This window comes from Muscardinus avellanarius (assembly GCF_963383645.1).
Source record: "Muscardinus avellanarius genome assembly, chromosome: 14".
NCBI classification, from domain to species: Eukaryota; Metazoa; Chordata; class Mammalia; order Rodentia; family Gliridae; genus Muscardinus; species Muscardinus avellanarius.
The window spans coordinates 81,448,823-81,475,087 of NC_137800.1; the positions used below are offsets into that span (position 1 = coordinate 81,448,823).

The following is a 26,265-nucleotide window of genomic DNA, read 5'->3' on the forward strand; positions in this document are numbered from 1 at the left end:
GGGATGCAGTTCCCCTTGGGCCGGGTCCAAGGTCTGTCTACCTGACATTAGTGCTAGAATACCTCATGGTGGGCGAAGATCCTAGAGCTGGTCCACAAGGAGGCTCATGACAAGAAGATGCGCATCATCCTTCCACCTGCAGCTGGCCATCAGCAACGAGGATGTTGAGGAGCATAACATGCTGCTGGCTGCATGACCATCGCGCAGGGTGTTGTCCCGGCCAACATCCAGGTCTTGCTGCTGCCCAAGAAGACCGAGAGCCACTGCAAGGACAGGGCCGGTAATGCTCCTGGATGATAAAGTCTGACATAATTGCTGTGCACTAATAAATAATTTAAAAATAGAATAACAATACAAAGAGTCTGGAGAAGTATACACAGATACTGCACATCAGTATTGCAGCAAGTCTCTTATGCCTTTTATTAGCTATGGGAACAGTCTGTCTCCTTTCCACTTTGCCTATTTTTTTTCTTTTTAGCAACATCAGTGACTCCCTTAAAGTTTCCTTTATCATGAAATTATCATGTACATAATAGTTTTGTGTAGCACATTTTCGTTGATTTCTTTGTCCAGACCTAAGGGATGTGTTTGAATACTTTTATTGTTAAAGTTGTATTTTGCCCGTAGTATTTTAAAAAGATAAATCCATACCATTTGGTTTAAGGTTTCACTCTGGGTGTCAGTTCCCCAAGAAATCACTCTGAGGTGGGCAGCCAAGATTAAGGTAGAATAGGCTCAGAGGCCAGAGGAGTCTCCCACAAGGTCAGCCACCTGCCTGTCAAAGTGAGAATTGCAATCTATGAGATGTAAAGTACCCCAAATTTGATTTCTGTAAAAGGACTCTAAACCACTGGTGTAGATTGGTTTCCTCTCGCCTGACACCAATTCTAAGGGTAACAAAATTTTGCCTTTGAGATGTTATTGTATCCACCAGAAATGACCTTGTGGTGCATGTGGCAGATACTCTTCTGAAACTTGCTTTTATTAAACCTGACTATAGACTATCTTGTACTGCTTTGGCAGCTACCATGGATTAGCAATCAGAACCTTAGGTCAGTTCCCAGACTGGATGGTGGACTAAAGTCTTACCTAGAGCATGGAGGGAGGCACAAAAACACAACCCTGGACTTTGGAGTCCAAAGGAGAAATGGGTGTGTCTGCCCATTAAACTCAGAGGTAATGGAACGGGAGAACATGGTTGTGTAATCATTTTGTCCCTTGTCCTTTTTGAAAGGCCAAACCAAAGCATTAGCTTTGGAAAGCAGAGGCATTATAAATGGAAACAAAATGTGCAATAGAGAAAGAATTTTAAAGTAAGCATTTTTACAGTGCGTTGCAATACTAATATATACATGTGTTTACTACATGTATATTTTTCTGAATCAAGTTTCTTGAAATAGTCCTTACTCTTACTAAATGGTATGCACTCTGAGCTATTCTATTCTATTTTAGCTTAATTCATTTTTGTTGCTAGAATTCTATGTACAACCAAACTAATTTAAGGGTGAGAGTGAAATAGACACATTTTAAACAAAGATTAGACATTTTTACAACTCAGAAAGATGCTTAACTTCTTGTGTAGGAAGAGAAAATAACAAGTTTTTGCCATCCAAGTTTCATAAATCTAAAAGTTGTATAACACATGGTTGATATAGGGAAATAGCAATTAAATAAATTATTGATGGATGTATAAATCATTATAGCCCTCTGTTAAGAACAATTTGGAATTGCCTATTAATATTTCAAACACAGAAACTTTGTTTGTTTGTTTGGTGGTACTGAGGTTCCTGGAAGCCCTTCTACCTTCGGGCTACACTCCCAGACCTATTTTTTATATTTTTATTTGGAAATAGGGTCTCTTAAGCCAGTGCAGCTGGCTTCGAACCTGCGCGATCCTCCTGTCTCCGCCTCCCAAGCGCGGGGATTACAAGTGTGTGCCACCACGCCCAGCCAGAAACAGACACTTTTGATACAGAAATTCAACATCTTAAATTTTCACCTGCAGTTGCATTTGCATAGATGTGTGCTGAAATAAATGCATAGATAATTATCACTGCATTGTTATTGGCAAAGAAAGAAATTAGCAATATTCAATCATTTAACATGGTAAAGGACCTGTTAAAAGTGCTTTAAATATATTGACTTACCCAACCACTCTTCCTGAGGTCAGAGCAATTATTTTAACAGATGAGGAAACAGAAGAACAGAGTGTTTAGGTAACTTGCAGGCACTGCTCTGTTTTATTTGTTATGGGAAGGGCAATCTTATTATGGTTTGGGTTTAATGTCCCCCCAACCTCATGTGTTGTCAATGCTGCCAGGTCAGAGGTTGAACATGGCTGAAGGAGATGTGTCACTAGGGCATGCCTTGGGGCTTCCTGTTCCTGAACACTCCTATATTTCTCTCTCTTTCTGTTTTCTGCCTGTCATTTGCTGGAATTGTGAGCTCTAAAAGAAATCTTTCTTTTATTGTGCTTGTCAGGTATTTTGGTCACAGGTATAAAAAGGCCGACAAAAACAATTAACTAATCCATTTTCTCTTCCCAGGTTACTGGACTACTCATTTCCCATCATCCTTTGGAATCACTTTGTGCATTTTTCCCGAATACGCTGCACTGGTCCATGATGCCAGGAGGAAACAAACCTTCATTTTATTTTTTGCAGTACTAGGGATGGAACCAGGGGTATTCTATCACCAAGCTACACCCCTGGTCCTTTTTCTTTTTCTTCTGATACTGGGGATGGAGCCCAGGGGCATTGTACCTCCAAGCTACACCCCCAGCCCTATATTTTAGTCTTTTATTTTGAAAAAAGGATCTCACTCTGAGTTGCAAAGGACCTCGCTCAGTAGCTGAAGCTGTCCACCAACCACAATCCTCCAGTCTCTGCCTCCCGAATGCTGGCATTACAAGCATGAGCTACCTAACCTGACTCAAACCTTCATTTTCTTAAACCTCTATGTGGTAGTTTATTAGTCAATGTGGTAGTTTATTATCAACATTGCAGAGTCACCTTACTCTGACTAGTTCAGACATTGGTATACCAGAAATAGGGTGCTACCACAACAAAAAAATTAAAATAATTCTGCTCTCATTGCTTTGTAGACAAATAATATAAGCAAAGAAAGTAGTCCAAAAAAGGTAATTTGAAAAGTATTCCGGAGAAGATGGTGCACAGATTATATGCAGACAAGCAACAATCGATATGTCTGCAGCATTAATATGGCATATGCTCCATTATTGGCTGGCTTAACCAAACTCCATTTTAAAGCTCCTACTTCATTATTGCTTATATGTACTTTCAAACAAGCCTCTAGAGCTGGAAGTGATGGCACATGCTTGTAATCCCAGTACTTGGGAGGCTGACACAGGAGGATTGCAGGTTTGAGGCCAACCTCAGCGATTTAGAGAGGCTTTCTGCAACTTAGTGAGACACTGTTTCAAGATAAAGAATAAAAAATATAGGACTGGGGGTGTAGGTCGGAGGTAGAATGCCCCTGGGTTCAATTCCCAGTACTATGCACATGCACACACACAGCCTCTAAAAGCTAGAACTCAGTTTTTAAGCCTTCTTTGCAACTAACAGGGCCATTTATGACCAAGGACAAGTGAGCATTTTCCTGCTTTGAGAGTGGATGTGAGATTTGGGTCTGCATTCAGTGACTATGACACAAAGGGGCTCATAGTTTACTAGCGTAGAGGTATACACGAATTGAACACCTCAAGGGCTTACAGTGTTCACATTGCGTGCTCATTGGAATCGGCTGCAACTCTGCTCCTGGTTGTCCTTCTCTCAGAACTGAGGTTGATGAGGTAAACTCTCTATAAAACACTGGTGATCACCTTATGCAAAGAAAATAAAATAATGTAGTAAGCCATGAGCTAGCTCTCACAGTTTATTGTGGTTGTGACTTACGTGGCTTTTTATCACATTTCACTGGCGAAGGCAAGTAGTGGACCAGCGTGATGCTAGGAAAATACCACTGGTACCACCAGAATGCAGAGGTACCCAGAATGCAGAAATACAGCTCATCGTAGACCAGGCTCCTGATCACAAATACTTGTCCCATGTTCTTTTCTACACATAAAACATACTCTGTGAGTGATTCTCCTCCTCTACCAAGAAAGAAACCCCACAAAGCCCATCCGACGACAACATCAGAATTGGTGCATAGGACTTCATAACAATCTCTCCAACAGTAAGGATCTGCACATCCTTTTGTTCTGAAAATTTGTAAAGTCACATGACAATCCTGTCCCACTCCATCTCAGAACCTGTGGGACAGGAACAAGAGCTTGTGGAACAGGACCTAATAAAACAGACAGAACAGAATAGTCATGTGTCCAACAAAAACCTGAGATTATCCTTGAGCAAAGGTTTTCTCCTCTGGAGGTGAGGAACATTTCTTGATTAATCTGTAGTTCTCCATCCTCAAAATATTTCTGCAGCTCACTGTTTTTCATGGCCCTTGGCTCCACATTCAGGAATTATTTCCTTTTTCATTTTTCTCCTTGGCCTCATGTGAAGACTTTGGAGAATATGCCCCTCCCTAGGCACTAAGCAGCTTCCACAGTCCATCTTCTGCCAAAAAATATTAGTGTCCAAAGACAGTATTTTAAGTTTGAATAGTCAGTCTTCTTTAGTCCACACTGATTTGCATTACTTTTAAGAACGTGTGTGTGTGTGTGTGTGTGTGTGTGTGTGTGTGTGTGTGTGTTGGTTTTGCTTACTGAGTTACAACCAACTTCAAGATATGCTAACTTTACCACTTCTTTCTCCATTTCATGTGGAAATTCGTTCTTCTTTCTCCAACTCTTTCTCTGAGTTTTGGGCATTTTGAGTCTTTGGCACCAATGGGAAAGTCACATTCTTTGTTTAATTTTTCTGAGCTGATTTGTTGAATCAAAAGTATTTATTGGGCACCATCCCAATTCCCTCAATTCTTTGGTTTTGGTTCTTGTCATGAAAATGAGTTTTAGTAGTGTTTTTGTTGTTTTTCTCTTTCTTTCTTTCTTTCTTTCTTTCTTTCTTTCTTTCTTTCTTTCCTTCTTCCTTTCTTCCTTTCTTCCTTTCTTCCTTTCTCTTTTCTTCCAGTACTGGGGATGGAACCCAGAGGTATTCTACCTCCGAGCTACACCTCCAGCCCTATTTTTTTATTCTTTATTTTGAAACAGGGTCTCACTGAGTTGTAAAGGGCCTAAGTAGCTTAGGCTGTCTGTGAACTGTGATCCTCCTGCCTCAGCCTTACAAATGTTGGGATTACAAGCGTGAGCCACCTTGCCCATCTTTGTTTCTTAAAACATTTCTCAGCTGAAAGGTAGTTTCTTCTTCCAAACCTATAAGCAAAATCATTAAGACTCACCAATTATTTTCTGGCCTCATATATTTTTGAAGAACTTTGTTAAATGCAACCAATAGTGATAAAGCCACACTATGAACATCTAATATTCCAACCACTTCACCTAAATCAAGAAGCTCATGAGGTATGTTATCTGCCTTCCATGTTGCTTTAGCCAAAAATTTTGCTAAATATGTCACTAACATATATCAAGTGTTATTTTTCTACTTCCTAATTTTTTCTCCTTTGCCTCCTGATCATTCCTGAAACCAATACTGCTTAGTGTGTGTGTGTGTGTGTGTGTGTGTGTGTGTGTGTATTCTCACATACTTCTTTTTTGGTAGCACTTTGGGTACTAAATCTGAATCAGGTCAGGCTAGGTTATGCTGCAGAAACAAATAGCCTCCAAATCTGCTTCCTATCACATACTCAGTGGTCAGCTGCCACTGTGTTCTGCCTTATCTTGACACTGAGGACTTGATGAAACAGCTTTCATCTAGAACATAACACATCTCGTGGCAGAGGGAAAAGAGAGCATGAAAAAAGTTTCTACCTGAAAAGGACCCGTATCATGTTGGCCCAAATTTATCCACACAAAGTAAGCCCCATGAATAGTTTTAATAGCAATGAAAGTATAATTCTTCCCTAAGAAAGGGAAATAAATATTTCTGTACAAATCACAGGTAGACTGGAAAATGAGACGATCCTGGATGTCGTTCATGTCCTCACTGAGCCACTGACCACCTTTGCACAGGCCCAGCTGTGTGCTCAAGTCAATGAACTCAGCTAATCTGATACTTAACTCAAACATTGATTCTTTTTTCCCAATGCTTTGCTTAATTAATTAATTAATTTTGGTGGTACTGAGTATTGGACCCGGGGGCATTCTATCTCTGAGCTACACCCCCAATCCTATTTTATTTTTTATTTTGAAAGAGGGTCTTGCCAGGTTGCTGAGAGTCTCATTATATTGCCAAAGTTGGCCTTGACCCTGCAATCCTCTGGTCTCACTTTCCAAGTACTGGGATTACAGGTGTGCCCCACCATGCCTGGCTCAGTGCCACTCTTTAGAAGATTTGACTCAGAACAAATAAAAGTGCAGAACTTTAATTAAAATAAGATGTGAGTAGATAACTCTACTAATTCTGTTCAGAAATATAACCTGTTTAAGGCTTTTTAGGGGAGAGATTGTTTGCAGAATAACTTTCCGGGTGATAAAATATGTACAATGAAAAGCATCCATGAAAGGCTGTTGGTTTGGGAATTGAGGATTATATATTTCAAGCAGACAAGAGAATCCTGGAGTTCTATGCCTATGAAAAATTAGGATTTGCAGATGTTTCTGGATACATGGACTAATGATAGGAAGGAAGAAGTCTGTTGTGGAAAGGAGGGTTTGGTGTGATGCCAACCAGGGATGAGGGGAGAGAGCTACAGGTCTGGGAAGAAATGGGCAGGCTGCTCTTAGTGTGCAGGGGCGGGGCATGCTGGGCGCTATGCCAGCTTTTCTTGAGGCAACAGGGCAATGACCGAGGAGTCACTGAGCAACAGCAGTGACAGATTCAGTGCCAGGTCAGATAACAGAAAAGGAGTTGATGGAAGTAGAGAGGAACCTGGACCCAGGGAAGAGTTTTTAGCAGTAAAGCAGCCAGCAGAACCCACCTACCCTCCTGGGGCACAGGAGGCTTCTTCCAGGTACCTGGCAAACTGGGGAACATTTCTTCACCCCAGAGTATAACAAGGCACTATCCCCTGGAAATAACACTTCCAAATGCCACAGCTGTGTTTAGTTAGGATGCTTGATAAGAGGGTCAGCTGGCTTCTGATTGATTTTTAGGAGAGAAACAGGTCAACTTTCTAGATAAAACCAGCTTACTTATCACAAGAAGCAGGGTCTTCCCCTGGTCTCAGAGAAGCAACCAGATCCAGGTGTGGTGATGCATGCCTGTAATCCCAGAACTTGGAAGGCTGAGACAGGAGGATTACAGGTTCAAGGCCAGCCATAGCAACTTAGCAAGGCCCTTAGCAACTTAGTGAGACTCTGTTTTAAAACAAAAAATAAAATAAAATAGGCCTGGGGGGGTATAGCTTAGAGGTATAATGCCCTGGGTTCAATCTCCAAAGCCACAGCGGGGAAAAAAAAGAAAAAAGAAAGAAAGAAGGAAAGAAATGAAAGAAGGAGGGAAAAGGAAAAAAGCAACTGGTTGTGACCACTGAGAGTGATTTCAACACAAACTGAGGAAAGCCATTGCGTTCTCTTGCTGGAGCACCAGAGATTTGGGTCCTCAGCACACTCTAGTCACTTAACTGAGTTTATCGGTTATAAAATCCAATATTACCAGTGTATAGCTTAGGTCCTTAGGACCATCGTGCACTTGGAGCAACAAGAATCTCAAATAGCATCCTGATTTTAAAGCTGCCTTACGTAGAACTGGTCCCATTCCACAATAATTCTAAAGGGGTAAAATAGGCTGTATATAAGCTTATTTCCAACACGTACCCCTCTTTCCCAGCTTTGTAATTTTTTAGAAAGCTCTCGTGCCCCATTGGAGTGGCGTACTGTGACAGCAAATCATGAGTCCTGACCTCATCTTGAAGCCTAAAGGTCTGCTCCTGCTTTTTCTACCAACCAGCACTGCAAATTTTACCTACATCCCACCCACTCCCTTCTCCCAGAGACTTTGAGTATTGAACAGAGGGATTGGAGAATGGAAATTACAGGCCCAACCTCACCTTCCTCAGCAAAGGAGCAAGTTGCTTCCCCTAAGACTCTGTGAGCCTGCTGCTCCTCCAAGTCTCCCTCTAACCCTGAGTCAGCCCCACCTCAGTGTGGTTGAATAAATCTATGTCTGGCTTAACCAACCCAGAACTTGATTTTATAACTACGATAAAACATTTTCTCTGAAACAAACTTTAAACAAAATTCTCAATATGAAAAAAAGAAAATTGGTAATGTGGGTTATGAATGATTGGCATAATTTTAAGAAGATTTTCTTAAAAAGATAAGTTCCTAAAATTCTTAACAATTTTTAAAGGACTCAAACATATATTCTACAAAGCAGGATATAAAAATCAAAACATGATAATGGACGGAGAGGAAATGGGTGAATGGATAGTATTGGAGAAAGAATTTATTTGACAACTAGTGCTATGGCAAGTTTTTAAAGAAGACCAGAAATAATAAATGTCATGGATATTGTTAAAAAAATAAACAACTTGTAGAGTAGCTGTAATGTCAGCTACTCTATAATCCTATCTACTTGCTAGGCTAAAGCAATAGGGTTGCAAGTTCAAGGCCAGCCTGGGTAACTTATCAAGACCTGTCTCAAAATATACACTAACTTCTTTTTTAAAGGATGTTGTTCAGTAGAAAAGCACTTCTGGGTTCAATCCACAGTATTGGAAAAAATAAAATAAATAATACGTTTATGGCCTTCAAACTCTTTTGTGTATTATGTAAAACAATTTTGAAAGTGGTAGGTACCACTATGAGCACTTTTAATGTGACATCTAAACTTCATAAAAATATCAAAGTTTTTTTGTGTGTGTGGTACTGGGAATGGGACCCGGGGCATTCTACCTCCGAGCTCTACCCCCAGCTCTATTTTTTATTCTTTATTTTGAAAACAGGTCTTACTGAGTTGCAAAGGACCTCACTAAGTAGGTGAAGCTGTCCTCAAGCCGCAATCCTCATGTCTCAGTCTCCCAAATGCTGGGATTACAAGTGTGCATCACCATGTCCGGCTTCATGTTTTTAAGCTTAAATATTAAGCATTTTATAAGATGAAATAAGATAAGAAATAACCATAAATATAATAAAGATATCATGACATGATTTTATTTTAATAATAAAAATGTTGACCACACTATTGTTTAATTCATATCAGATGTAGAAGTAATCATATAATTTTTTATCTGAGAATTTTATTAAATATATCTTGGAACTTGGTCCTTGGGGACAGTATTCCAGCTTCATTTGAAAGAACGAGTTCTTAACCTGTCCTGCCTCGAGTTGTTTGGAATTTTGAATATTACTTCAGCCAGGTGTCTTCCATAATGAAGTCCACAAAGAATGTCAGGGGAGCAAGAGCAACAGTGAAGGTGTTAGTTATTAACAGCTTCAAGTCAATACTTGGAAATACCCTCTGTGTACAAATGGCCAGTGTTTACATTTAGGCCTCGCTCCAAAATAAGTCTTGGAAAACGTTTTTAAAGGGGCAAGAAGGATGCTATAGACAAGAAGGCCTTGGAGAGTTCTCGTGTATCTCTAACTCTCAAACACCAAGGAGACCACAGAGAAGCAAAGTAAGACTCAAGGGAGAAAGCAGCCACCACATGATGGACTATAAGGCCCCACCAGGCAGATAAACAGATAAAGGCTTCCTAGTAAAGAAAATACCAAAACACAAAAACAACAACAACAAAACACCTAAGGAGAATGGCTAGTTAGTACAAAATTTAAGGAAACTCTAAGACCATGAGCTGAAAGCAAATTGCTCATGATATTCAAGGCAGCATCACTTGAAACCGATTGACCTTCTGGAGCATCTTGGTGAAAATATGGAATTCTAAGGTAAAAAGAGAATCCTCTAGCAACTTGCCTAAACATGCCCCATCAACAAAAATTAGCTGTCTGACTGAAACTTCCTCAACATATTAAATACTGGAAGAGACTGAAGAAGTTGGCACTGCTTTGAAGAAGCAAAATTGTAAAAAATTATGTTCCACAATATTTTAATGCAGTAAGTTTCCATGATGATAGTATATGTATACAGGAAAAATTTTCAGCTATTCTGGGAGATTTATTTAAATACTATTCTAGCCAGGCGGGTGGTACATGCTTGTAATTCCAGTACTTGAGAGGCTGAGACAGGAGGACTGCAGGTTCACAGCTAGCTTCAGCTACCTAGTGAGCCCCCCTGCAACTTAGTGAGACCCTGTCTTAAAATAAAGAATAAAATAGGGCTGGGGTGTAACTTGGAGGCAGAATGCCCCTGGGTTCAATCTCCAGCACCACAATAACTAGCTAAATAAATAAATACTATTCTAAAACAACAGTAACCAAAAAAAAAAAAAAAAATCCCTTTTGCAACGTTTTGAGAAGAAGGGGTGGGGATGGTAATGGGGAACTGACCAGTGGGCAGGGCCAGGTAAGGTAAGGGGAGGAGCCAGAGTGCACACCTTGGGGAGAGACTCACTCTCACCACCCAGTTCTGCACTTTCCTGAGCAGCCTGAGAAAGAGAGTGCCTCCTTAAGTTCTGCTCCCTGAGTACCTCATTTGCCCCCTCCCCGAGTTCTAGCCCTTGAATGACACCCTTAGTCTCAATAGAGTGTAAATGTGAACATTCTTGATGGTAAGCACTTAATGCAAGACTAATATATTAACTGTGAAAGGCAAAATATCCAGAAAACAGTAATCCAGCTACTGAGGATATATATGGGTGAGTGTGAGGATGTCTCTGTGCCAGGTCCCTCCCTCAACATGAGGAGAAAGTCAGCAGTGTTTTTTTACTCCCTAGGTAATTAACTTGAGAAACAAAGATCAGGAAACAATAAATTTGAGGGCACAGTATAGCAAAATGTGATCTTTCCACAAAAGTGGAGTCAGAGGAGAAATCCTACAGGCCTTAACCTCCTTCATAATTGAATTAAAATAAAGAAAAACAAATACACTAAATATTCCAAACAAAATTTATAAGTAAAGCAAAGGGAAATAGGGGATAAGACTGGTAAAAGAGCTAATAAATTATAAGATAAAATGACAGCTGTGTTTTAAAATAGATAATTTACTAAGTGTCCTGGTTAAGTAAAAAGAAAACAAGTTCATCACATCAGGAATTTAAAAAGAAGCTGCAGCCGGGCGTGGTGGCGCACGCTTGTAATCCCTGCACTTGGGAGGCAGGGACAGGAGGATGGCGCTGGCTTAAGAGACCCTGTTTCCAAATAAAAAAGAAGTATAAAATAGGTCTGGGAGTGTAGCCCATGGGAGGAGTGTAGCCTGGAGGTAGAATGGCTTTCAGGAACCCCAGTACTACCAAAAAAAAAAAGAAGCTACAACCTCACATATGGGTAAAAGGAATATACTATAAAAGTATTTAATAAAACACTTGAATATTTGCAAATATACTTTACATTATTTATAAAATGGATAATTCTCCAAGATAACATGGTTTAGATTGTTCAAAGAATTTGTATAAAACCTTCATAGACCAATAACTGTGAAGAAAATTGAGAAAGTTGTTAAAGAACTCTCCTTAAAAAGGCTTTAAGCCTCCATAGTTTTATAAACCAATGATTTCAAACCTTTGAATAACAACAGAAATTATAAAAATTCCATTCTGGTTCATATTTTCAGAATACTGGGAAATAATAAAAGCTTCTATTTGTGAAATTGGCATAGGAGTAATATTTAAGATGATAAAGACACACAAAACATGTATATCCATCCATATCCATCCATATATACCAATCCCATATACCAACACAGCAGCCCAGGTGTTGAACATACTAGTAGTAAATCAGATCCTAATACTTCAAAGAAGATAATGCTTTACATTACAAAATGTGTTAAAATAATTCATAACACTTAGTCAAAAATATCATCTCATTATCAAATAGATGACAATGAGCTATTTGATAAACATAAATTCATTTGCACAGACTTTAATGTTAGAAACAATTCTCTGGGGCTGAGGGATGGGTTACAGATGTTTTCTACCAGCTCACAATTACATCTGTTCTCACGCCATTAGGAAATGTGAATGGTGATTCCTCCTCAAGCCATCAAATAGGGAGAGATACCCTCAGAGCCTTTGAAACATGGATGCTATCTGTTGGATTAATCAGAAAGCCTAGGAAACCTAGAGGACCTAGACATGCTGGGCCCCTGTGGTTTTAACCTCCCACAGCAACTGATAATTCCAGGGTCATAGTTTCTTTGAAGTCTGAGCAGCTCACTCATCCTGCTATTTGGGCACTTGGTCTTGGGTCCAAAAGCTGACATGTAGATCATCCTGCTGTTTTCCCTCCTGCTCTGATGCGGGAGATCCATTAAAAGAGGAAAGGAGAGGAGGAGGACCATGAAAGTGGAGGGCCAGGATCCCTTCCCAATTGCTTCATTGGTCGGACCTAAGCCAAAGAGAAAAGAGAAACTGAAATGGATGAAATGTTGACTTTAAACATTATACTTTTTTCCCTACATAAAAATTTACAAATCATAAATGCACACTTTCACAAAGTAAAGACATCCATGTGTCTTGACTAGCATCCAAATCAGGAAATAAGGTATCCTTAGTTCATCAGGTACAATAAATATATCCAGGCAGGACTTCTACCCTTGCCCTAGGGAAATTACTAACTTAATTTTTAATAGGATAGGGGTGTTTTGTCTAATTTAAAAAACTCTATATTAGATTTTATTTTATTATTTTATTTTATTTTATTTTATTGTGGTACTGAGGATGGAACCCAGGGGCATTCTACCTCTAAGCTACATTTCCAGCTCTCTCTTTTTTTTTTATTATTCTTTATTTTGAAATAGGGTCTCACTAATTTGTGGAGGGCCTCACTAAGTAGCTGAGGCTAGCTTCAAACCTGCAGTCCTCCTGTCTCAGCCTCCCAAGTACTGGGATTACAAGCTTGGGCCACCATGCCCAGCTATATTAGCTTTTAAAAGAACATACTTTTTGTTTTCTTTCACTTGCTCTTGTATTTAAAGAGCACCCATAGTGCTATGTATTGGAGTCTGTTAATTCTCATTACCACATGAATAGATAATATTTTTTGATCATTTTCCCCTTAACAGACAATTTGGTTGGTTCTTTTGTAGATTATTATAGGTGAACATTGTTCTCTCTGTGAAAATTGTTGTACATGTTTTATGCAGTATTAATTTCTAGTGAAAAGTTTGTCATTGAAATCACACATTTAGCTTTAGGATACATTGCCAAGCTGCATTCCAACCTCAATATATATTCACATTCATAATGCACAAAAGTTCCGGTTGTCCCACACTCTGGCCAGCATGTGATATTTTCATTCTTCTTTCGTTTTATCCATTCTGTTAAGTGTGTAGTGGTATCTCATATGGTTTTGATTTTCATTTTTCTCATGACTAATAAAATTGAACACATTTTTTTCTGTATTTATGGGCCATTTTTCTACTGGTTGCCTATCTTTTTTTCCTTTTCTCTCCCCCTCAACCCTTGCATATAACTTGTTATTCACTATACCACCTCTGTTCTACTTCTTTTGGTTTTTGACAAATTCCTTCTTCTCTCTATATATCATTAAATATCCAGATGGTACAACCAATGTGTTCTCACTCAGTATCACCCTCTGGGCTTGATCTTCCATTTTAATTAAAACATTGGCACAAAATTATCTACTGATTTGCATTAGGAGAGTCTCTTCACCTGCTAAATGGGTTCAAGATCCTAGTCCTCATGGTTCTACTGGAATTCTAAATATGATAGGAATGTCTCATCTAGAAAAGTGGAGGCCAAACCAGAATCAGCTATGTGTGTGGAGATAATGTAGAAGATGTATTTTGCATATTAGGAACCAGAATCTATTCCTGGTGGGGGAAAACTAAGGAAAATACGAAAAAAATATAACAATCTTTTTCTACCCTCAAAAGGACTCTCTCTCTGTTGATGCCTTTCTATGCTTTACTGCATCTTCATAGACCTTTAGTGTTTCTCTCCTCCATATAAATTGTCATTTCACTTGAAAATGCCTGTCATGTCTCCTTTCAATTTTCATTCCATGGTCTAAACTATCCCATTGTCTTTTCTGGAAGTGTTCATTCTGCCTCCTACACCTACTGTTCTCACAGTACAAGTTTTCCAATCCTGTCATCTCTCACCCTGAATTCAAGTTAACCTCATTCACTTAATCCTTTCAGGTCAGTTTCTGATCATTAACCTCCTGGAATTTATCAGGGATAGGTAAATATCTATTTTTGCCTGGTGGAAAAAATTCCTAATCAAATTAATTTTAAAATGCTCTATTTAATTTTTGCATGTGAATTTTAATAGAACCTAACCACATAAATAACCATCCATGTTTTACAGTGTATACAAACAATAAAAATGGTAACCCGTGGATTACAGTTTTACAATTTTGTTCTTCATTGAGTTCTATAACATACAGCTATAAGTCCCAGCAGATCTTCTCTGTATTCATAACCCCCCAAAGGTATTTGTCAGTGATTATTTTCACAAAGATTTTTATTCATCTAGTACTTTCCAAAGAGGAAAACTCAAAGACAACAGAAATTGACTTCTCAAATTTGTTCAGCAATTGTCACATGCCTGCTGCATGTCAGAAATTCCTAGAAAGTCTAAAAATTGGTGGTATATGGACTCAAACCCAAACTAATTCACTCAGATCCTTTTGAATGCGGTCCAGGCATCTGTATATTTTTAAGACGTCCAAGGAGAGTGTAACACACAGTCAGAGTCAAGAACTTCTATGTTTATGGTCAAGAACATAAAAAGTGGTGGTTAATAAGAAATGTTAAAAAGTTAAGGGTCAGTCATACAGTTAAGTTTGCAAGTCTATGTCCTCAGAGGCGGGTAAGAGTCCTTTCTTTGGCCCAGTCTTGGATTTTTGCTTGCCCAAATGTGAGGTAAAAGATCAGACCAAACATGTTCACAGCAGCAGACAGGAAGAACACGTTTCTCCATCCAGACTCAGAATCCTAGACACAAAAAAAATCATAGCTACTAATTTTATGTATTCTTTCTCCAACAGTTAGAAAAATCCTCCACTTTTTATATTGCTACATTGATCACAAAGAACAGAAGGAACGATATTCAATAGCTAATCAACATCTTAGGTCCTCAAAGAGTGTACATGAAACTCTTGAAAATAAAATGACTCTGAAATGCACATTGAATGTTGAGCTCTCTCTTTTTCTTTTCTCCCTTCCTCTCTTTCTTCCTCCCTCCCTCCCTTTCTTCCACTCTTCCTTCCTTCTTTTTATTTATTTATTTTTATGGTTATAAGGATTAAACCCAGGGGCATTCTACCTCTGAGTTACTCTCCCAATATTTTTTATTTTGTGTTTTAAAACAGAGTCTCCTTAGGTTGCTGAGATTCTCATGACATTACTGAGGCTATCTTCAAACCTGTGATCTTTGTGTTTTCCTTCCAAGTACTGGGATTTCAGGCATGTGTCACCAAACTACACTAATGTTTTCCTACAAACCCATTCATAAAAATATAGTATCACTCCCAATTATGCCTAAAATGACATCATTAAGATCTTACATTTGTGTCCTCTGTCTTGTTTTGGGCTACTGACATCTGTCACAACACTCCCTTGGATACACATCTCAATATGACATGAATTATATTTGGTCTGCCTGAGTGACTCTCCTCGCCAAACCTTAGAATATCATAGTTTATTTCCAGCATTGCAGTCACAATGGGTTCCTAAGCAATTTGCTCAAAAATTAAACCTAGAATCCACGTCACACAGAGATGTATCAAAAACAAAATTTGGCTTCACAAGTTGATTCCCTTCATCCTTCCATCCCAGCCTGGTCTTGCCTTTTTTTCTTCCTCCCTAGCCCTTGCCTGCAGATCCTGAGCAAGCCTCAAGGCCCCCACTCCCTGTAATGTCTCTCAGATATTCTCTTTTCACCCACAATTTAATCTCTCCTTAAACTAGCCTTGGGATAATTTGTTGTCCTTTGGTGATTTTTTTTTTTTTTTTTTTTTTTTTTTGGTGGTGGTACTGGGGATGGAACCCAGGGTCCTTCTACCTTTGGGCTACACTCCCAGACCTATTTTATATTTTATTTGGAAAAGGGGTCTCACAAAGTTCCTGAGAACCTCACTACATAGCTGAGGCTGGCTTCAAACCCGCATGATCCTTCTGTCTCAGCCTCCCAAGTGTGGGGATTACAAGTGTGTGCCACCACGCCTGCCAGATGATTTTTTTTTTTCTGGAATGAAACTGAAGAGATTCTTTATGATCCTCCTCTTCTTTCCTCTGTCTTCATATATTACTACTCCTTTACATGGATCATGCCCTGAGCCATAACTAAGAACTCTCCTATGCTTTTCACCACTAGAAGTCACACATACCAGCCAGCCTCTGTGATCAGAAGGCTCATTTTCATGAACTGAGCATCTATTCATTTTGATAAATCTTGTGATCTTCTTCCCCTAGGAAACCTAACCTACCAGTATCTGACGTAGAGGCTTGCATGAGTAGCATTAACTGTGTTGAAATCCCCACTTGCTTTCCCATCAGATCACACCACCCTGGAAAGCACAGTGATGCTCTCCAGTGCCTGACAACACCTGCAGATGTTCAGTAACATGCCCAACCTGACTGATGAAGAATCCAGTGGCTGTGGAAGAGATGATTCCTGCAATAAGCCCGAATCCCCTTGAGATGCCCATGAGGAAGCTTGCATATCTGTGGAGAAGGCAATGTTATGGGTGATCTCATGTGGAAAGCCACCTATGGTTTTTGCAGCAACTCAAATTTAATGAAACTCATCTCTAATGACAAGATCATTTTGTCTGGTACAGCTTTATGTTCTCCTAAAGATATTCAAGGGAATACCTATTTGCCATACACCTCTTTACTGAGTCAATTACCAGAATAACCAAAGACCTAGTGTCTGTGGGAGCTGAGTTCTGAACAGCTCCCAATCCTGGCTCTGCTCTTATGTGACTACAGACACGGCATTCAACTGCTGGGCCTCAGTCTGCTTCCTCTGTATTAAACCTACAACTTATTTGTGAGGATTAGATTTGTAAGAATTTTTTAGCACAGGGGTTGGCTCATCACAAGTACATTCATATATGGTTGCTGCTATGATCAATAACTGGAAAATTCCAAAACACTCGTCTATGGGCTTTCTTCCAAAATACACAGTATAATCTCAGGCTGGGAAAGTTGAAAAGCTGTTTATCTAAACCATCACTGGGCATTCATTCTAAAAATGCCACATGAGGTCATGGCTGTGTGCTGACATTTCTAGCTATTTGCCATTTTGCTTTTATTTAATGCATGTCAACAACACGAAGACTTTGCAGGGTGATGACTGGGGTCCAACACCTCCAGAGTAGTCCAGAGAAGGGAAAAAAGGCAAGTGAAGCTTTTACCTGGGGGCAATGTCCAGGGTGTTGATGATGAACCCCGAATCACACAGGTTGCTGGTCCCAGGAATAAGTACCAGCAAGACAATAGTTGCCACGTAGCTGGACGTTACGAAGGGCAGGGCCATGGCGCACAGAGAGGGGAGGAGGAGCCCTGAGGAACAAGGACATGCTGTCAGGCCCTCTTCAGACCATACACCAGAGATACACATGTTCCCCGGACCCACAGGCCCCATCCTTACCTAGGGATGAAAAGAGTTTTCTCACAGTAATTAGGCTGAGAAGATTCCTGGACAGAAGGAAATCTGCCAGCTGACCACCCAGAATGGTGCAGCTTGAGGCAGCGATGAAGGGCAGGGAGGACAGAACCCCACTCTGAAAGAAGAAAAGTTATATGGCGTGGTTACAGCGGGGCCCACCACACAGGCCATCTGTGGGCCTGCCCCCATCACTCGGAGCAGTTTTTGCCACACTGGAAGAACAGCGCAGGGAGGAGAAGCAGTCCTGGTGTCAGTGAGTCTCCACAGAGAAGCAACATTAACTTTCAAGAGAAACCAGCCAGCCCAGCAGTGTGTGACATGGTGATTAAGGATTGAGAGGACAGCAGCTCTTCCCCTTGGTGGCTGTGTAACCCAAAGCAAGTTATCCAGCTTCTAGGTGTCCCACCTCCATATCTATAAAATAGGAACCATCAAGGTCATTGCGAAGGTTAAATGAATGGTTATAAGCAAAGCTAGAATGTAGATGGCGCAGAATCTATTTTCATAGTCAAGAGTTCCACGGAAGTCGAGGAAGTACACTCACGTCTCTGATGTTGACATGCAGCACAGTATTGATGTATGTCGGCAGGTATGTGATGATTATGGTGCATAACCAGAAATGGCTGAAAAACCCCATGAAAATGGCCCAAAGTGGCCGGCATCTGACCATAGCCTTTATGGGGACAGATCGTCTAGGAGAACTGGACTGAAAGGAAATACCTGATTAACCTGGGAATTAGAGCAAACCAGAGAGTGCCTCTCCCTGGACACACACAATGGCCCCAAGACCTCCACATGGTCCCTGGGTGCAAGTGGTGGGTGCACTGTACCTGTTGAGCCAGTGAAGACACGATGTGTTCCTTTTCCCTGACACTTATGCATGGGTGATGCATGGGGTCATCATAAATCACTGTAAACCACAGGAGACAGCAGACACAGCCAATGCTACCTGGGAAGTAGGGGCAAATTAGTGTTCGGGTAGATTTGTGTGGGACAAAGGGAGTTTTCTATGAAGTGCCCTACCTTTCTCAAACACACCATATCGGTTCACGGTTACACCATCATGAGGACTTATGTTTTCCCATTCTCTCCTTTCCATCCTACAAACCTCCCTCTTCTGTGGAAGCTTTTCAAATACCATTGCTCAAATAGGGAATTGCCTCGGGTCAATGTTGGAGGTAAAATAAGCATGGGCATACCATTGCAAGCTAATAAGACTCATGTTTATAGTGTTATATTTTAAGCAGAATCTTTTAAAATTTTTGATACTGGGGATTGAACCCAGGGGTATTTTACCTCCAAGCTACACCCCCGACCCCATTTTATACTTTATTTTGAAATAGGATCTCACTAAATTTCTGAGGGCCTTGCTAAGTTGCTAAGGCTGGCCTCAAACCTGCAATCCTCCTGTGTCAGTCTCCCAAGTACTAGGATTATAGGTATGTGCCACCATCCCCGGCAAGCAGCAACTTCTTAATTCACACATTATTGTTTTGTTTTGGAAGATCTGAATAGTCAGGACTGAAGATAAAAATTAGTTACACATCCATGAAGCAATCTATCAGGAAATCAGTGTGGCAAAGAAAAACTCCAACTCCACATTTGCAAGAAAATGTGTCATTTGTATTCAGATCACACATCCATATGGATTCCCAGAAGAAATACTTCTTGACAGTACCTGGTTCACATGTGTGAAGCATAGTGGCTGGGATTAGCATCATCAATGAGAAAACTGTCCAAGCCACAGCCATATTTAATGACACCTTTTGGGTATAACAAAAGGACAATCTGTAGAAACTTGTCCCATTACCCAGCTGTGTCAGTTGAAAAATCTTCCATGTTAAAAAATTTGGGGGACTAATGTTCTTTAAATTTCCTTTATTAGAGGACCCACCCATCCATTCTTTTTTTTTTAATCTAAAATTCAGATGCTTTGATATTACCAGAGTGATAAACAAAATATATAATAGATTCCTTGCCTCAAACATTTCACAGTCCAGTGGGGAGATGAGAAGAAGTAAACAAATGTACATCAACATAACCTAGAAAGGAAGTATCAGTAAGGATGGCAGGAGAGAGAATGGCTGAATCTGGATAAGTCCGGGAAGGCCCCATGGGGAAGCTCATGAAACTGAGATTTGCAAAACTCATCTGGTGGGGAATAGGTTAAAGTCATTTTGAGCGGAAATAACAAAATAAGGAGACATTTTGAAAGTGTACTCAAACAATGTTGACATCTTAATTGCATATAAACTAGCATTTATATGCAATTCCAGATGTGGAATTCCAGACTGGGCATTCCAGATGTGGTACGGATTCTGATAAAATGCACAGGTGGAAGCATAAGGCTTCATTTCCAACTTCTCAGAAGAGTGGCACCATGTGAAGAATCGCCTCCTCTGCCCTGTACCTGTGGCTGTGGCTTCCTCAAACCCTCAAGAAGGCATTGGGTCAAGTTGTGTGGACCAGGTAAAGAAGGCTGCCAACCCTCAGCAAGCTTCTTCATTTCCCATTAACAAAGGACATTATCTCAATCCAGGAAGAATGTGGGTGATGTTTCCCACTTAACAAAGGACATTTTCTCTTAATCCAGGAAGAATGTGGGTGATGTTTTTTTTTTTTTTTTTTTTTTTTTTTTGGTGGTACTGGGGTTCCTGGAAGCCCTTCTACCTCCGGGCTACACTCCCAGATCTATTTTATATTTTTGAAACAGGGTCTCTTACGCCAGCACGGCTGGCTTCGAACCTGTGCGATCCTCCTGTCTCCGCTTCCCAAGCGCGGGGATTACAAGCGTGCGCCACCACGCCCGGCAGAATGTGGGTGATGTTTGTATCAAAACAAGGACCTGGAAAATGGAGGTGTTAGGACATAAGAGAAAGTGACTCACCAAAAATATAGAAGATAAAAGGCCAGCCCAAGGCTTGTGAGATTAACCCCCCAACACAAAGGATGATGAAGGACCCAAAGGCTGCCCCTAAAGAGGAGAGGGAGAGAAACACTTATGAGCACAGTGAAGACTGAGACTGCGTGGCCTTCCTGGACGCTGTCTCAAAAGGGAGGTGCAAACTCAGAATCACTGGGCAATGGGGCACTTGTTCCTGCTCAGATCTGCCCCCTGGCATGTGTGAAGTCATTAGCGTTATTAAGTAATGGTGACATGCCCCTGACTCCCCGATGGTGCCTCAGGACCAGTGTGACCCACTCTAAATTCTTTAGCTTGTCACAGCAAAACTCTCTGCAGTCATAGCTCACCAGTATGTCCCATGGCACGATGCAGTATGAAGTTGGGTACAGAATAGTAAAAACTCACGAAAGTTAATAAGCTGCAGTCCCTGCTCTCAGGAGCTTTGGGTCCAGTTGGAGGGGGGAATGTGAATAAAATTCGCTATCATAATGTAGTCCTTGGAGTCTACATTGAAAACAACACCGTTGTGAGCGAGGGTAGTCAAAACAGCCTTGTAGGGAAAAATGGGAAATTAGGAAATGCATTTTACATGGCAACACAACACACAAATATGCACAAATACTCAAACACCGAAACACACACACACATACACACGCACTTCAAAAGTTTTATGAACCAAAACATTCTTTACCATGTGCAAAGCATCCCAACCTTTTCTATTCTATCCATTTTATTTTTACTGATTTGTGACCCACTCATTTGATGCAATTTTGAAAAAAAGATAGGGATAGATATGATAGTAAAACTAGTGTGCTATGGAAGTACCCATGAAGATGAAATAATACTATCAGGTCAAAGAGTTGTTTATCACAGCTAAGCTGTAAGATGGGAAAGTCTGTCAAGAATGGGCGTGGAGAGGCTTTCCAGACTAGGCTGAAGGAGGAGAGCCAGAAGGGAGTGGTGTGCAGATGTGGGGAGCAGTGGATGGCTTATGCAACAGAGCCTCACTCAGAGAGGGGAGCAGAGAGGAGAGCAGGCTGGGAGCAGATGGCAAGCGTTTCTCTGTCAATGCAATCAGGAGGTCAGTCTTCATTCTGTAATCATAAAGGAACTCATTGGAGATTCTCAAGCAGGGGAGAAAAAATGCCCTGTGTGTACTTTAAGAAGACAACTCGGCTGATAACGGGAAGAGAAAATTGGAAGGAAGCAGCCCAGAAAAGGAGACGAGCTAAGAGTACCTGAAAGTAGAGAAGGTGGTGCTAAAGTAGAGCAGCGGAGAGCAAGAGAGCTGCTCTGGGGCGCAGAGCCTCAGCACAGGGCCATGCGCTGGACCTGGGAGAGAGCAGCTTGAAGGCCCCTGGGCTGCGCTTCATGTTTGCACTACCGCCACAGGCTGGGAAATGGCTGGGGCAAAGCTGTGTGGGGCTTCATGGAGCACATTCTGAGAAGGGGCATACAGTACTTTGACTGGAGCGTGTGCTCTGGGGCCAAACAGCCTGGGCTTGAGTTCATTTCTGTACCCAAGGCTGTTTGTTTTGGGGCCATTTACTTAATCTCAATCCACCTTAACTCCCCTCTCTGGGAAATAAGAAAGCAAAATAGGCCGGGCGTGGTGGCACATGCTTGTAATCCCCGTGCTTGTGAGGCAGAGATGGAGGATCATGTAGGTTTGAAACCAGCCGCGCTGGTTTAAGAGACCCTGTTTCCAAATAAAAATATAAAAATAGGTCTGGGAGTATAGCCCGGAGGTAGAAGGGTTTCCAGGAACCCCAGTACCACCAAAAAAAAAAAAAAAAAAAAAAGCAAAATAGTACAGAGGCCTGCTGTGAGGATTAATTAGCTCAGAATAGTAATGAACTCAGAAAAATGAGATGCTTTTAACTCTACGTTCCAACCTGAGTTCTCTTCTCACTGCTCTGAATTCTAGTAATCTCAATTTCACTTCAACATATTTGTTAAAATGGCATTTATATAGTCCCCTCAATCTTTTTCCATTTTTGTGGTCCTTAAAGCTCTTAACTTTTCCCTACAAGGCTTTTTGGACTGCCCCACTCTTCTGCTTCTAAGCCTCTGTGTCTGTAACAGAGGTTAGTTTTCTCCTTTAGTACATAATTGTCTTATATTGTCGGATTTTTCCTGAACACTTTTTCTCCTTTTCCCCAAACCATCTGATTTGTGGAAGAAAAGATGTGGAAGGATGGAATAGGTTACAAAACTGTGACTCAGGTGCACGCTTACCTGACCCTGCGATGCTGGTGAGCTTGCTTCGTTCCAGGGGAGGGGCCCATTTTGCCCAAATTGTGAACTGACCTGTCCATGCCATACCCTGCAATGGAAATCATTAAGACCCTTGCTCCTTTGCAGAACCCAACAATTCATGTCCCACTCAGAAGGAGGAAGTATCTGGATACCTGGGCCATGCCCTGGACTGTCCGAACCACAATGACCAAGAGCACTCCGAAGTCAGCAGCCAGTGGGGTAAAGAGGGTGAGAAGGGAAGAGATCAGCAAACCTGCACCAAGCATCTGTTTTGCTCCAAATATCCCCGCTAAATATCCACTTGGGATCAGAGTCAGAATTATTCCATAGCTGATGGAGCTAAAGATGACACCCTGAGTCTCTGGGCTCCACTGATAGACGGAGGCCTAGAAGAAAATACAGAAAAAGAAGAAGAACAAAAAGAAAACTCTTTGTCAAGAAGTCTGTCTATGAAAGTCTGCTTTGTAGAGTTTCTGGAGTTGGTGAGAACCAACACAAAAATATCTATTTTAGTTTTTATCTATTTTTTCCTACTTTAGACATTTTGCCTTTTCCAAACAACCAGCCAATTATACCTCGAATTCAATTCTCTTAGAAAGAAAAAAAAAGAGGAAAAGAAGTAAAGATAAGTAATTATGTACAGAAGGGAGACGTAAAGAGAAAGAGGCATCAAGATATAATTCATTTGTTAAAGAACTTTATTTCACTGTTTCGTAAAAAATTGAATGACTTTGACTTTAATAAATTTCCATTGAAATTAGCCCCTAATTAAAAGAAAAATCAAGTTTGGTAATTAAGGCTGCTCTGGCATAGCCAAGTTCCTAAAACATATATTATATTCATATGTAACAAAAATATCAAATTTTTCTTCTAGTATTCTTAACAATTTTAGCATTCCATTTGATACACGGATGGCATGTTATAAATTACATAGGCAAATAATATAAAATAAAAATGTTTTATTCATTTAAAATAATTATGGAATAATATGAAATATATGATTTCTGTTCGAATTTTTTTTCCTTGTGGTACTGGGGATAGAACCCAGGGGCATTGCACCTCCGAGCTACACCCCCAGTCCTATTTTTTTCATCTTTTTATTTTTGAAACAGGATTTCACTGAGTTGCAAAGGGTCTTGCTAAGTAGCTGAGGCTGTCCGAGAATGGAGATCCTCTAGCCTCCACCTTCCGAATGCTGGGATTACAAGTGTGTGCCACTACGCCTGGCTGATTCCTGTTAGAATTTTTGAGGATGAATATAAATAGTGTCTTTGGGTCAGGCGTCGTAGCACATGCCTGTAATCCCAGTACTTGGGAGGCTGAGACAGGAGGATCACAGGTTTGTGGCCAGCCTCAGCTACTTAGGTCTTCTGCAATTTAGTGAGATCCTGTTTCAAAATAAAAAAATAAAATAAGGGTGGCGTGTAGCTCTGAGGTAGAATGCCTCTGGGTTCCATCCCTAGTACTGCCAAAAAAAAAAAAAAAAAAAAAAGTCTTTGAGAAAAGGGAAGAAAAATTGTGGGGAGGTCCCAGAAAAAAAAAAAAATTCAAACCATCCTTATTAAAAGAATGACTGTGATTTGTATAAATGGGGAAAAATTCATTCTCATCAGATAAAACAGCAAAAATGGTCTTACAGTATTTGGGATGATACCAAGCAATCAGAAACTAACAGTGACTCTGGCTGTCTCAGAGCAGAGCCGCTGCCTGGACCTTTGGTAGCAGCCAGGCGTGTGCTAAGAAAGCAGATTGAATCTGGAGGAGCATGGCACGAGAGAGAATGCAGTGTGTTTGATAACTTGAGTGTTCTGGATTTCTGAGCACAGGTGTGTAAACTGTAGAATGAATGATGGAAGAAAGACTGGAGATAGAAAGTAGTTGCAGTTAATCTGGCTCCAGTGTAATAAAATCATGAATTAAGAATTACAGGATACATTAGAAATATTCAGTGATAGACAGTTTAAAGGATTTTCTGGTACTGGGGATTGAACCCAGAGGCATTCTACCTCCAAGCTATACCCCCAGCCCTATTTTTTATTCTTTATTTTGAAACAGGGTCTCACTGAGTTGCAAAGGGGCTTACTAAGTAGCTGAGGTTGTTCGGGAACCATGATCCTTCTGTCTCAGCTTCTCAAATGCTGGGATTATAAGCGTGCACCACCACACCCAGCTAGGATTGTTTTTAATATAGGGTATAATCATGATTTTCCTCTAAATATGAAATGTACATGTGACAAAGATGCTACTTAACTCATTGACTAATGGCATATCAATCAGGTGTGACAAGTGGTTCAAAGGAGAACTCAAAGAGCCATGTATATGTAAATAGGAAATAGGAACAATGTTGAGATGGATTTAGATAGATGAATGGCATGGTGAGGGTAGGAGATTAAAATTTTTATTTATGTATTTATTTATTTATTATTTCTTGAAGTACTGAGGATTAAACCCAGGGGCATTCTACCCTTGAGTTATAGCCCCAGCCCTATTTTATTTTTTATTTTAAAACAGGGTCTCACTGAGTTACTGAGGGCCTCGTTATTCCTGAGACTTCCCTCAAACTTGTGAGCTTCTTATCCTGCTACACCTGGACTATAAATTAATTTTCAACAGGACGAAATTGATTTACAAAGCTACAGATAAGAGCCATTTTTATTTCTATTGATTTTGTAGAATTGCAGAGATGTAAAATCTGAGACACTAGTAGTCTATTTGTTCCATTTTAGAATTTTTTTTACATTTTTTTCCCAGAGTTTTTCCACCTTATAATAAAAATAATCTCAAGAAAACATTTTTGTTATCACAGAGATAATATCTCAAGAAGTGAATTTCATTCTTTTTTGTCATTGAGAATTTATCCTTCTATATTCTGTAAAATCATGATCCTGGCCTTCCTTTGAAATTGACCCCCCCACGCCCAACCAACGAAGAGCCTTGTTCTCCACCACACTTACCCTCATATTAAGTTCCTTGGTGGCTCTGCTTGGGCTCACGAGGATGTCTGACAGAGGCCCCTGGGTGGAGGCATTGGATGGACCAGGCTGCTGGGTGCCGTTCACCATGGCGATGATGGCAATGCTCAGGCTCACACGCTGGGTTATCATGGTGAAGTTGGAGAAGTGCATGATGAGGGCCAGCCCATAGCGTAGTGAACAGAAGTCTGGACCTAGACAGTGCAGAAGTATGCACGGGCATCCTGATCAAGTCCCTTCCCTTACCATTTCACCCACGGATAAGCCCACAAGAACTTAAGCGGATGCCATACAATCCTGCTGTCACCAAAGTAACAATTTCTACAGTCTTCTCTTGTCATATTCTTGGGTTGGCTGCAAGACAATGAATCTGGGATCTTATAATTAAGTACAGCAAATATGGCCTTT

At 40.6% G+C, this 26,265-nt stretch overlaps 1 protein-coding gene across 1 annotated transcript; it reads right to left on the bottom strand.

Moving 5' to 3' along the window:
- Nucleotides 1–14,992: 14,992 nt before the first annotated feature.
- Nucleotides 14,993–26,010, bottom strand: SLC17A2 (solute carrier family 17 member 2; the record flags this gene model as incomplete). The annotated part of the gene is made up of 9 exons (XM_080709897.1): nucleotides 14,993–15,041; nucleotides 16,682–16,772; nucleotides 17,704–17,836; nucleotides 18,266–18,427; nucleotides 18,552–18,670; nucleotides 20,609–20,689; nucleotides 22,859–22,952; nucleotides 23,038–23,271; nucleotides 25,840–26,010. The coding sequence occupies 9 exons, from the start codon at nucleotides 26,008–26,010 to the stop codon at nucleotides 14,993–14,995; spliced, it is 1,134 nt and encodes a 377-aa protein (XP_080566023.1).
- Between the last annotated feature and the right edge of the window lie 255 nt (nucleotides 26,011–26,265).